A 13867-nucleotide genomic window follows, 5' to 3' on the forward strand; every position below is an offset into this window, starting at 1 on the left:
GGAAACACCGCGTAATTTATTTGGAATTCAAGGAATTAATCCATCTTCCGCCACGAACCACCCAATCCGTTATTAATTCTGAGTCTCTGTATCCAGATGGGAATCAGATCTCAAATTGTGGCAATCCATCAACCTCATAAAACCATCCACATCAACCTTTTATACCATCCTTGATACAATAGATATTCCAATCATGATCTTTGATGGCAGTTTTGATCCAAAAACCTTGGAAGGCGGATGGGGAACAGTATTTATTTCTAACCATCAATTTATTGCAGCATCTATGAACTTTGGAAATAAGAGTGTGCACAAGAGACTAAGGTACGACGGCTCAACGCTCAATGCAGAATGTTAGAGATCTGATTCTGGACAGATTCGGTGGAATTTAGGCATTGGTTGTCCTGTGCTGAACAATTTCCTTGGCCAAGTTATTTCAGTACCTTTCTGATATCGAGGCCTCTATTTGCCTCATGCAGCATGTATCTATTATTAAACAGCCTACGACATTTTAGTAAACCTGCTTGTATAGCTAGAAAATCTAAACATAGTACCAGATGTATGGACAATATTGTAGCTCTTTTATTCTCTTCAACACCTTTATTTCCATTTCATCAAAAAAAAAATTACAGAGACAAATGATAAAATGAAGACACCCCATTGCATGTTTCATTTTACAGAGTCTGATTTCAATTTCACTGGTTCGGTGGCAGGAAATCTGTCCTCTGCACCTTCCAAGGACCATAATAGAACTTCGGTTTCATGAGGGGCACTGCCTCTCCTGGGTGATCTTCCCAATATTTCTCCTGTTCAATACAACAGAACCAAGACCTCAAGTTATTGCAGTATTATGGTTTCAAACATTAGCCTTTTATAAGTATGAAATAATCAGTTGCAATAAAGAAAATTTTATTGTGAATAAAATGCGTGCATAGGCAATTTACTGTAAACACTGTGCCATGGCAGTGGTGTTTGAAAACCATCCTCCATTGCTGTTGTTTACTTATAGTTTATGTGATATTCACTATGTTGATTTTCATATTGAAGGTGGACACACACCAAAAAAAAGTGCAAAAGAGTAGTTTTAAGTTTGACAATAGAATGGAGCTATCATCTATAAGCAACTTCTCTAAGAAAGGAAATAAAGAATTCAAGTAGATCCACGATCCAACCAGCTTTAGTCAGAAATGCAGTGAAAGAATAAGCAGCAAGGATACTTCCACTGAGGGAACAAGAATCAAAAGTGCCTTATTCTTCACCCTAATCTACTTCATCAAACTTAAGTGGAAAACAAGTTCCAAACTAGTGACCAAATTTCTTCACAAGGCATGGCAACTTCAATTTTCAGAGTAACGCATCATGGAAGGAGGAGATGATGAAAGTATGAAACAAAATCAGTGATTTATATTAATCCAATGATGGATGATAGCTAACGATGCACAGCTGAAGACCTAGAAGACACTTGTGTTTGATACAGTAGGTAGAAGTCTATCAATCAAACTAGAGGACCTGAAATCAAATCTAAGACAGATAATACGGAATGACAGACTAAGTTTCCAAATCAAACCATAGTAAACAAGTCTGTTTTTCATGGAAACCCACTTATCCCTTGAGTAACATGAAAACAAATTTAAAAAATAAATAAATAAATAACTATATCTTTTTTTTCTTTTTTTTTTTTTTTTGGGGGGGGGGGGGAGGAGTGGGGTTGTTAGATATCCCACAAAAATACAGACAATAAACAAATTCAGATACAGCGAGATTTGTGATATGGGCATCATAATAACCAGACTAAGGTACACAGAAAATTGTCTCAGAATAAGAAAAAAAAAAAAAATTTCTCTCATGAATTCTGAAAAGTCAATGAACAACTCTGCAGAAAAAACCACATTGCTTTGGGCTCTCTATCCACTTGATTGAACTTTCTCTCAGAAACTCTTCCATTTCTTAATGCCCAGCAACCTAGGGAATAGCAAATGGAATAAATCTCAAACAAGTTTTACATTTACTGCTTTCTCGAGGAAGTCTCCATGACTTAAAAAAAATCCTCAAGTCACAATTCCAAATAGTTTTAACATTGCCCATAGGCATCATAGATTGATAAATTAGCATCTTTAGGATATATTCTGTAAGTTAAGAGCGTCAAAAATGATTACCCAGATCACCATGCGACTATAGATATTGCACACCCACCAATAATTTCATTTACAGGTTTGCTTTTACAGGCCAAACAAAATACAAATGGATAAAAAATATAAAAAGCATAGCTACACAACCCATCAAGGGAAGGATGAATTCCTTCAACAATTAAACATCCAAAGTTCACAATCTACATATGAAAGGGGGAAAAAAGATGAACATGTTCAGTTTTCTGAGAGAATATGAATGACAAGTGTTACCTTGTAGAGTTGCTCTGTAATAGCAGATCCAATGACCCCCGTATAGAACGCAGCTACATAGATGGTGACGAGTGGTGTAAAAGATTTCGGCCGCCTGTATGGCTCAATCATGTCCCAAAGGAAAGTTTTCTCCCACTTTGTGTACAAGTGATCTGCATATTTCCGCCACAGGTAGCTGGTCATTTCCTTCTATCGGCAATAGATGTGTTTTGCAAACGGAGGCCTGTGAACCCTAAATCCAGAGAGAATGTGAGCTATGCAGTCCAGGTTTAGAAAAACTCTATCCAGCTTTACGCAATTAACCAAATCAAAAAACAACACTAGTGACCAAATTTGAATTGTATGAACAGTAAGTTCTCAACGAGTCTGCAGCAGCTGATCAATTCTAGAGAAGATGAAAGGTAGCCAAACTCAATGGAACTTGGGGGGATAATAACCAACCCAGCGGCCACTAAAAATTTCCAGATTACAAAATGGAAACTTCTGCAAAAATTATAGAAATCCACCAACTCTTCTCTATTCCAAAAGTCAAAATTAGCAAAGATGGATCATTTTTTCAGTTAACTATTCAAACACGATTACCCAACACCTGTCCAGTATTACTAGAGTCGTATTTACAATTTAGGTTTAGGATTCAACACCCACAGTTTCGAAACAAACCAAGCTGGTTGTTCTTAGGTCAAATCTGACACCAAGTACAGCGAGAAGAGAGAAAGACAGATTTCGAGTGTAAAGATCAATAGGCACTATCAGCAGAAAGAAAAATTAAGACAGCAGAAAGAAAAATTAAGGCAGAGGTTTAAATACTCTGATAGGCTAATCACCAGAGAACCAATTCCAAGTGATCAGATCCTTGCCTAACTGGCAACTGCACAAACCAATAACCAAAGCGGAGAACCGAAACGAGAATTTTGGGGTGTTGGGGGCTTACTTAGTAAGTTCGGGACGACAATAAAACGGGTACCAATACTTACGGCAATTAAACGGGTCAGACGACAATAATACTTTTGAAAAAACCCGGCGTAATACATGTGTACGGAAATGATATGGTACATTTTTAATATGACCACTCTATATGCAAAAATAAGGGCATATATTCACTATGTAATAGACATGTACCACCTAATAAAAAAAATAATAGCACGTAGACAATGATTTTATCAAAAAGAAACCTCACAGCTGAAATTAACACAATATAAGATCTGGAAAATCATAGTTGTTTCAACAAAGAAGAACATGCAAGAGCAGTTTTAACAGAAAAGAAAAAAAAGCCATCCTTTGACATATACCAAAACCAAGAATCATTTTGTGGATGCAGGCCAAGAGGAATACTAAGGATTGCCTGGGCTTCAGTAGGGAGGAAAGATTTATTAATCAAGGAATCATTCCACTGATTCGAGCTAGATAGAATTAAAGCAGAAACTTTTGATAAGCCACTGACACCTGGGCTTCGGATGCGCCCAGCTGGCAACGAAGGAACCCACAAATCCTCAAAACTTTTGATCAATGTACCGCTCTCCCCATTTTCTTCCTAAGCCCACAAAGTAACAGGTCTCTTCCCTTTAAGATGCTCTTCCGGCCCCAAGAACATGACTGTCACATAGGGGCTTCAAGAAAATTAGTTGTAGGAAAATATTTACTTTTCAAGACTTTAACCCATAATGCATCAGGATTATTTATGATCCTCCAACCCTGCCAAGCTAGAAGAGCAATATTGAAGCATCTAAAATCCCTGAAACCTAAACCTCCAGCACTTATACTCAAACATAAATGATTCCATTTGGACCAAAAAATGGCTTTATCATCTTTATCTTTCCACAAAAAATGATTCACAACCTTAGACAAATCTGAACATACTGAAACATGCATTAAAAACATCGACATTATATAGGTTGGAAGGCTAGCAGCAATAGATTTGATCAAGACTTCCTTTCCCGCAAGAGATAAGAGAGAACTCTTCCACCCTTCTAGTTTTGATCAAGTCTGAGAGATAATGTCAGAAAAAATTGATTTCAAGATCTGCCAAACTAAGTGGGAATCCCCAAACAATTGCCCAGGTCATTAACCTCCGAAAGCCCAACAATCCTACAGATATCATTTCTATTGCTTGACCTAGTCCGAGGGCTAAGACAGATGCTAGATTTTCTTAAATTTATATCTTGACCTGAAGCTTGGAAGTACCTTTTAAGAACATCACAAATAGTACTGCAATCTCTAACACCAGCCCTAGAAAAGAAAAGGCAGTCATCGGAGAAAAATAAATGCGAGATGCAAGGGCCATTTCTACTTGTTTTAACTTCCGAAAATGATTTACAATCCTCAGTTTGACTTTGCACAAGATAAAGCTTCTTGACACAAGATAGACATAGATGAATGCTTATCATTTTGCTTTATCTTCAGATTTGAGTGCCAACCCTAGTAGCTCTAGATTGATTGAGGATCCTATTTGTAAGAAAATCTAGAATCTTCATTTTCTTCCTAAGCTTAAGCACTTCTTGTGGCGTTGCTTTTCAAATACTTTAGCAGCAAAATCTTTACTTGTTAAGTGTTGTGTTGCTACTGATGCAAATTGTCCTCTTTGTGCTGCTTCAGGGGAATCTGTGTTGCATGCCCTTTTCCATTGTTCTTTTGCCTCTTGTTGCTGGTTTGCATCTCCTTTTCAGAATTGTTACTCAAAGTTTGCAAGGTAACTCTTTTAAGGAAGTGTTTTCTACTTTTTTGAATCAGTCATCTATGTTTCCCGATAAATCTGATGCAATAATTCAATGGGTTTCTTTACTTTGGAAAATTTGGAAGTCGAGGAATTCTTTTGTATTTCAGCATTCTAACCTTTTCCTTGCTAATATTATTCAGGCTTTCAATCATTGTGTTACTGAGGATAGGTTGGGTTTTTGCAGGGATAAGTCTAAGACTCAGATTACCCCTGTTGCTATTAATACTTGTTTTCTTCATACAAATACTTGCCATGTCAATATCTATACAGAGCATGGAGGTCTGAATCCTCTTGTGGAGGCAGAGGTGTTGTTATCCGCACTCGTAAAGGGTCATTTATAGCTGCTAAATGCAAGCATAGTTGCAGTCATTCTGCCACAACAATGGAAGCTGAAGCAGTTAGAGATGGTCTTTTGTTAGCAAGGCCGAGGAGTTTAAATCTGGACTGTGTTTTTCTGATTTTTTTGATTGTAAACCTTTAGTTTCTTTCTTGAATAGGTGCTCTGTATCTTTAGATTGGACTGCTTCTGTAGTGGCCTCTGATATCCTGTCTATCAGCCACAGCTTTTCCTCTGTTGTTTTCTTGTATTTCCCTAGGTTGTTGAACAAGGATGCCCATATTTTGGCTAAAGGGGCATCTTTGTTTCAGTTGTCTTCTGTTTGTTGGATTAAACCACCTAGTTTCATTGTAAATCCTGTTGTCCTTAGGAACAAGCCTTTCCTCTTTCTTTCAATAAACTCTTGGACCAAAGGCCTTGTTCTTGACCAAAAAAAAGGTCATGCATGAGACAAACTTATTAGAACCAAGAACTATTTTCAAATGGTGGACTCCCTCAAATCAGTCATGGAGCCATGAGACTGATGACCTTCAATGTTTACATTTATTGGGCCTGTTTATCAAACTTTGAACTCATAAACCCAACAATCAAAAATGGGGAAAAAATCATTAACATAACAAAAGAACAATAAAATTGAAGGTGGTTCTCTAAAGTATTTCTAGCCATTATTGTGGCAAAATTGCATATCCACAGCCAAACCTGTGTAACCCAATTAAAAACCAAAAACTCTGGATTATGGTGGATCTTTGTATTAATGGAGGTGTTAATATAAATGTTCTTTAATTCCATCACAAATAAACAACCCCCAAACTTACTGTGGAAAACCGAGAAAGCTTGCAAACACTTTGATTTAGTGATTATTTTTTATCTCCACTGATTTTCAAAGACTCGCAGAGTTGTGTAAATTTATAGCAAACAAAAATTAATTTAGCAGAACCATCTGCTCAGGTTACATTGAAGAAATCTTAATTTCGGAAGTACACATAATGCCTCTATTTGTCGTGACAAGAAAACAACCTAATGCTCTCCTAAGTCATAACCTAGTGCACGTAATTATGTCGTATGGGTTCCTTTCATACTCATTTTAAGCTCTTGTCCAGCAACTTATAGTATGACTAATACAGAGAAGAATAAGTAGAAGGGGCCGAGGTCTGCTTCAAGTACCGCAGCAATCTTTGGCCGAACGGGGACGAAGAAGAAGAGAAAAAGAGAGTGTACCTGTTGCTGCAATCGCCTTAGATGGAGAGTAGATCGATGAAGAAGATGAAGGAGGTAGGGGTGTTGAGCCCTAGATGAAGATTCGCCGGCCGCCGCTGAGCTCAAACGGGAACGGAGACGGAGAAAAAGAATGGGGCAGCAACCAGGGTTCAACGATTTGAGGATTTTGTGTTATTGCGATCCGGCAGGGCGAGAGATTTGTGGTTTTTTGTTCAATTGATTTTTTTTGGGGCCAAAAGTACATAAACAAAGTAATAAATTTAGGGTTTTTTACAAATGCCCATTTGTCTAAATGCCCCTTACAATTTTTCTAATTATAAAATATCCCTATTTTCAACAAATTGTAGCGTTTTGGTTCAATCCGTTAATTTGAGACATTAGACGTCAGTTTTAGAGAATATAAGAACCAAAATGCCCTTGTGACAAAAACCAACAAAAAATAGAAAGTAAAGTGATCAAATTGCCCTCATCTTCCCCAAATGGTTTAGGTTTCAAACTGAAAATCAAACTCTAAACCATTTAGGGAAGATGAACCCTATAATCACCCATCAATCCAATCATAATTTCTTCTGCAAATCGAAAAATCGAAGAGAAATTACTGTGTGCAACACGCCGGAGATAGAAGAAGAGATGAGGCTTGACGACGAATGCTTTGCAGAGTTCTCCGAGAGTTGTGTGGCTGATGGCAAGGTTGGATACACAGAGAAACATGTGGCAAATTCGATTGAACTGTCAATGTTTTACGTAGACTAGAAGAAATGTATGCACTCTTAATTGTGGGGAGAGCAGGTCGGGTGAATAAGCCATTGACCGCCGGAATGAATGATTGGGATGATTCTCCGGAGTTAGGACCTGTCGGTGACGTTCTTGCAGGTTCTGATTTCTCAATCATGGCATCTGTGTTAGTCATCCAACAGTATAGTGTTAAGGGAGAAGTCACATACGGCCTTGATGATGATGAATTCATAATCAGATAAATCTTTGATTGAGCTCTGATCAGGCTTCTGTTGAATACATTTTTAAGAATGGTACAAGGATGCTTCATTCAAGGGGAAACTGCTCTGTTGCTCTGCTTATTCAATTTTCCTGCAAGTGGATCATTAGTAGTCAAGTCGTTTTCTTCTTCAAACATTTTTTCCCTTCAATTTGGGAGTGGCAAACAAAGACTCGAGAGTGAAGAAAGTCAACAGTAACGATTAAAGAAATGCAACACGAAATTTAACTCACTGGATTCATTCCTTAAGTTGCAAGTAAGATTTTTTTATAACAAACTATGATAACGGAATAGATTAGATTAGATATACAAGCAGACGAAGAGGGAAAAAGGGTTGGATTGCAGAAACTGATAAACAATTGCAGCAAGCATTTGGAAATCAATGAAATCACTCGAAAAATAGATGTAAAGTTTGGATTGGATCCCATCTCTCTTTGATTTTTCGATTTACAGAAGAAATTACGATTGGATTGAGGGTGATTATAGGGTTTGATTTTAGGGTTCATCTTCCCCAAATGGTTTAGGGTTTGAAAACAAACCCTAAACATTTAAGATGAGGGCAATTTGGTCATTTTACTTTTATTTTTTGTTGGCATTTATCACAAGGGCATTTTGGTCATTACATTCTCTAGAACTAACATCTAACATCCCAAATTAACGGACTGGACCAAAACGCTACAATTTGTTGAAAATAAGAGAGAGTTTACAATTAAAAAAGTTGTAAGGGGGCATTTGGACAAATGGATATTTTCAGAGAGACATTTGTAAAAAACCCATAAATTCTATGCGGAAGCTATATGGGCTGGTTATGAAAATCCAGAGAACAGTGGACACTTCACCAGCAACCAGGTTCCTTTCACATTTGCTAATGACTCCCCAATCCAATCTAAATTCATAGAAGGAAGTAGTCTTCCTGCTTTGGGTTACCTAAACTCATTTGGGCAGGATAATAAGAAGGTACGTACAGAATTGTAGCAAGTTGGAGGGTGAGGGGGAGAGGGGGGAATATATCAGATTATTTCAACCAATAAATCAATCTATTCTTATATATGCAATAGAACCGGGCTCATGTTCATGGTGAGGGGATGTTATGTCTTTCAGATTCTAATTGAGAGTTTTTCATTTTTTTTTTTTCTTCGTCTTTTTATTCCTTTTCTGTAAAATGATGTCTTGTCTTTCTATTCCCACTCAGTTTCCTTTTGATATAAGAATACTAATCTGAAATAGAAAATCAAATCTGATCTTCAAATGGAGTTTAATTTCAGTAGTGACTATCAATGACAGAAATTAAATGGGCAGAAATTCGATTTTCTGCCGCAGATCTAATGGACTGAGATTTGAGAACAGACTTACAAGTTACAACGAGATGGACGGAGAAGAAGAGGAGGAACAGATCGGCCTTGAAGATTGAGAAGAGAAGCAGAACCGTAGGCCTTGAAGATTGAGAAGAGTCGTCGTCGTCGCTATTGAGAATTTGATCCTTGTAAGAAGATTCACCAGCGACAGTTGAACGGAGATGGAGAAGATGATTGGCGATTGGGGGGCGGGCTGGGCAGCAGCTACTAGGGTTTGTTCGTTGAGGGATTTGTTTAGTTTTTGTTTTTTTTTTTTTCAACATTAGGTTTTAAAAAGTATTAAATCTGTTTAATACGTATTTAAATGCGTTTAATATTAAAGCGTGTTTTTTAATAAAAAGGGTCCTTTACAATTATCATCCCAAAAACTTTGGTATCTACTATTACTCCCTTAAAATTTTTCAAACAACTATTATCCTCCCTATTGCATACTAATACTAATAACTAACTGGTCTCTATCGTTATATTCCCATCACGGAGAAGGTTAAGCGTGAGAGTGTGCCGTTATCACGGATTTTCTAGAACCAAAATGCCCTTTTGGGGTGGTAATTGTAAATAAAACCCCACCCCATCACCATCCCTTCTCCTCCTCCTCCTCCTCCTCCTCCTTCTTCTCCTTTTTCTTCTTCTTCTTCCATGGCGTCGGTTGCAGAGAAGACGGTGTAAACTAGGACGAAGGTACCAACGATCTCAGCACCAAGACCATCACCCTTTGTGTAGCCATGGCTGACTTCGTTGGCTCCATCACCCAACATCTGGTATTAAGTATCATCCCTGATGTACTGTTCATCCCTAGAGAATTTCCCAATGGAACCGTCCCGTTTATCCCAATAGAGTTTCCCAAAGGAATCATCCCTGAGTTACTGCTTGAGGCACTTGATTGAAATGAAATTGTATGCCTATTCAACATGTAAACGCACCTTGATGAATGCCCATGTTTGAATCAGCTGCCATTTTCACCCCAAATAATAATTTCCATTAGTTTCAGTGCTAAAGCCTGAAAACAATCAAAAAAGTCATTTCGCTTGCTTAGACATTTATTGTACGGATTTTACTAACAGGAACAATCCAAAACCGATATGTCCTCTCTGAATTCAAGGTTACTGAGTTGTAACCCACAAGCTCCCGAAGTTGAAACACAGATTCTACCTGGATATATTTGCAGTTCAAACACCTGAAAATGATATGACCCTGTTACAAACACAGAAAGGTTGACCCACCTCCAAGCTTTAAAATTTCAGTTTCAATAACAGCTAAAAACCTCCAAATAATCCTCCTACGGCCAAGATTTGCTATCAAATGATCCAAATGCCAGGACAGATTCCCGCCAGGCCGAATTCCAGCTGCCCTAGTTCATACCAGAACAGAACGAGAAAAAGAGAATTTTTCTTCCACCTCAACAACTCCTCCAACCCTCCGTTTCTTTTTGAAACTTCAAATCACACAACTTCCCATCAACATCAAGACCCACAAACAGCATATCCTCTTAGTAATCACAGCCCAAAATCCAAATTCAAACCACAAATCTCCTAAAAACAGTCACAAACTTCGTCTTCAATCCCAAACCAAACACAAAAACCGTCAAACCCTTGATTCACCACCAGCAAAGCAGAGGAGGAAGAAGAAGATGGAGAAGAAGAAGGAGAAAGAGGAGGAGGAGGAGAAGGGACGGTGATGGGGTGGGGGGTATTTTACACTTACCACCTCAAAAGGGCATTTTGGTTCTAGAAAATCCATGACAACGGCACATTCTCACATTTAATTCTCTCCGTTACGAAAATGTAACGGTAAGGGCCAGTTAGTTATTAATATTCAACAAGAAAGGGTAGTAATTGTTTGAAAGTTTTTAGGGGAATAATAGTAGATATCAAAGTTTTTAGGATAATAATTATAAAAGACCCTAATAAAAATACGGTAAAATGTGATATAAAAAGTTTTTTTGATTTAAACGTTCGAATATGCATATAATACGCATATTTACTATCTAAGGGTTTACTCCCAAAAAAAAAATCTATAACAGAAAGAGAGAAGATATCTATAACTCCTCTAAAACATTGGCGCGCATGTAAACGAGGTGCTCTACCTAACTAAGCTATAGCCCTTGCGTTTGTGATAGATACTTTATCATGTAGAAATTATCTTGTCAAAATAAGTATTTCATGATCGGACATGATAGATATCCGATCTCCTTCCTTGCATTAATATTGCTTAGAAGTAATATTGGATCTATAATCCATCAATGTGATGGTCCCATTTGTTTCTCTTTGTGCAAGAATCGACTAAAAAACCCCATTATTTCCTTTAGACCCCGAGATGAGTATAATATCTCTATATTATCCTTTGTATATTTTTCATGTGAATATTTGTCACTGTGAGAGTCAAGATCAAAATCCACAACAATCTTGAACCCAAAAAATAAAATCCAAGCAAATAGAGACAAATCAATGTAGAACTTGGCATTCTCTAAGAAAAAAACTTCAGATGGGGGGACAAAAAAGAGAGAGATTTGCCGCTGCAATTGCTAGCCGAACAGAGACGGAGAAGAAGAAGAACAACAAAGTGTGTCTACCACCTTGGAATATCGTTTTCCCGCTGATGCAAACGTTGGCCAAATACAGACGGAGAAGAAGAAGAGGAACAGAGTGCGTCTACGCTACTCCGCCTAGTCCGCCATTGTGATAGTATTCCAAGACTATATTTCCGCTGCTTCAACCAATCGGAGATGGAGAAGAGGAAGAGAGTAGGGTATTGAAGCTTAGATGATGACTCGCCAGTCGTCGTTAAACCGAAACAAGAATGGAAACAGAGAAGAAGAAAAACTTGGAATCGGGAAGGGCGAGGGTTTGAGAATTTTTTTTCCTTTTATTTTTTTAGTAATAATATAAAAACTTAAGACTACTGTATCATATGTTTAATACGTGTATTATCTTTCCACCCAAAAAAAATGTGCGTATTATTCAGGTATAATATTGTATATAGGGCTGTAATAGGGTCGGGTTGGGTTGGATTGGGTTGGGCCTTTGAAAACCCCAGCCCAACCCTGAGTCCCCTTAGCTGGGCCCAGGCTCGCGGCCCTAACTGAGGGCCAAAAAATCCAACCTTGACCGACCCTCAGGGTTGGGCCGGGCTGACCTTGATTGGCCCTAACCATGGGGAGGAAGGGAGATACATGGGCCGACCAAGCTAGGAAAGGGAGATGCATGGGGTGGCCCGAAGAAGAAAAAAGAGGAAAAAGAAGAACAAAAAAAAAAAGAAAGAACAAGAAAAGGAAGACGGGGTTGGGTTGGGCCGAACCGGGCTCAGCCCGATGCCTCAACCCTGACCCGACCCGGCCCGGCCCGGACTCAGGGCCGGAATTTTCCAATCTTAACCCGGCCTTAGGGCCAAGGTATCTCAACCCAAGCCCTGTTCGAGCTCAAGGCAGGTTCAGACCGTCAGGGCCAAACTTGCACTCCTAATGAATCCGATAAAAGACACGTTTTAACTGTATAAATGCATATATACGAATAAATATGTTTTTTTTTTTGCATTGAAACGTTCAGACTTCAGATAGATGTAATATACACATGTATAATACTTGCATTTACTAAGGTGTAGGAACCCTTACCCTTTACTTAATACATATTATAAGCATACTCATTAAAAAGTATAATATTTCTATATAAGTACATTTATACCTTGTGGCGATCATTTCGCTCTTGTCTGTTTTGTCATTTTCTTCCTCTTCCGGACTCGTCCAATAATACATTATTTTTCCTCTTTTTTTAGGATCTTCCCCTGGGGTACAATAGTCATTTCCACCGCCCCTGTATCTGAGGCAGGGGTAGAGCATCACACCAGGTAGCCCAAACGGAAAGAGAATGCATATGTGTTGGCATAACTGGTAATCTAAAATGACATAAAAAAACCCTCCACCCTTTGTTTGATGGAGTTGATGAGAGAATCTTCCATGTACGAATACCTTGCCCCCTCTTTTTTTTAATTTTCTTTTTTTGTTGATTAAACAACTATTGGGGAAGTTTAAAACAACCAAAAGTACTAGATATTGGTCAATCTGAGCCGAGTCAATTATAGGGATCGGCCATTGTGTCGGTTACAATATCGGTCGAAATTAATAAAAAAATCCATAGACGTATTAAAATGACTGATATTGATCGATTCCATTATGGTTGACCGTTTCAATCATGGTATTGGATCCATGATTGGGTGGACCATTCAAATATTGGTACCAACGATACATCTCAAATTGTAAAAGGTAGTTGTGCACAAGGTTTTAGTAATCGGTATCAATATCGGTTTTGGTCTCCATCGATACTAATCCTGATCGACCCGTATCATTTTGAATCGATCATGTTTTCTTCTTAAATCTTGATTTTTTGTTAAATTTTTACCTTTGTCTGTACTAATCCACCAATACGGGATCGGCCAAGAATCAATAATGGTCTCCATCGATATCGATTTGAATCGGCCGATCCAATACTAATTCCTCAAACCATGGTTGTGCATCATGAACGGTCATTGCTACAGCCATTCGATTACAAGGAAGTTCACAAAAGAATCGAGTATTCTTATCAAACAGTTGAAATGATGATTGAACAACAGTGTATGAAAACTTTCCGAATAGGATACAGTATAAAGAGGGAAAGAAAATGATATTAATGGAAGGAAGTTGAAGGTCTTGAGTTCAACTCTGCCTCCCCTCTTGGGGTCACCCGTCTAAGAGGAAACTTCCTAGTGAACACGGGGCCCCAATATCTCTTGGTTCGTGTGTGTTGTGAGGTCGTTCACGAGCTTTGGGGGAATCAGTCGTCCAAAGGCCGAACACCTCCAGGTCCAAACAGAAAAACTGCTTTT

At 38.3% G+C, this 13867-nt stretch overlaps 1 protein-coding gene across 1 annotated transcript; it reads right to left on the reverse strand.

The window, feature by feature from the left end:
- Positions 1-608: 608 nt before the first annotated feature.
- LOC122669774 (uncharacterized protein At4g29660) lies at positions 609-11660 on the reverse strand. Its single transcript, XM_043866627.1, has 3 exons — positions 11657-11660; positions 2397-2621; positions 609-803 (listed from the first exon to the last, which is right to left on the reverse strand). The coding sequence occupies exons 2-3, from the start codon at positions 2577-2579 to the stop codon at positions 693-695; spliced, it is 294 nt and encodes a 97-aa protein (XP_043722562.1). The 5' UTR covers positions 2580-2621; positions 11657-11660; the 3' UTR covers positions 609-692.
- Positions 11661-13867: the final 2207 nt, after the last annotated feature.

The sequence above is a fragment of the Telopea speciosissima genome, chromosome 7 (assembly GCF_018873765.1).
Source record: "Telopea speciosissima isolate NSW1024214 ecotype Mountain lineage chromosome 7, Tspe_v1, whole genome shotgun sequence".
Taxonomy (NCBI): domain Eukaryota; kingdom Viridiplantae; phylum Streptophyta; class Magnoliopsida; order Proteales; family Proteaceae; genus Telopea; species Telopea speciosissima.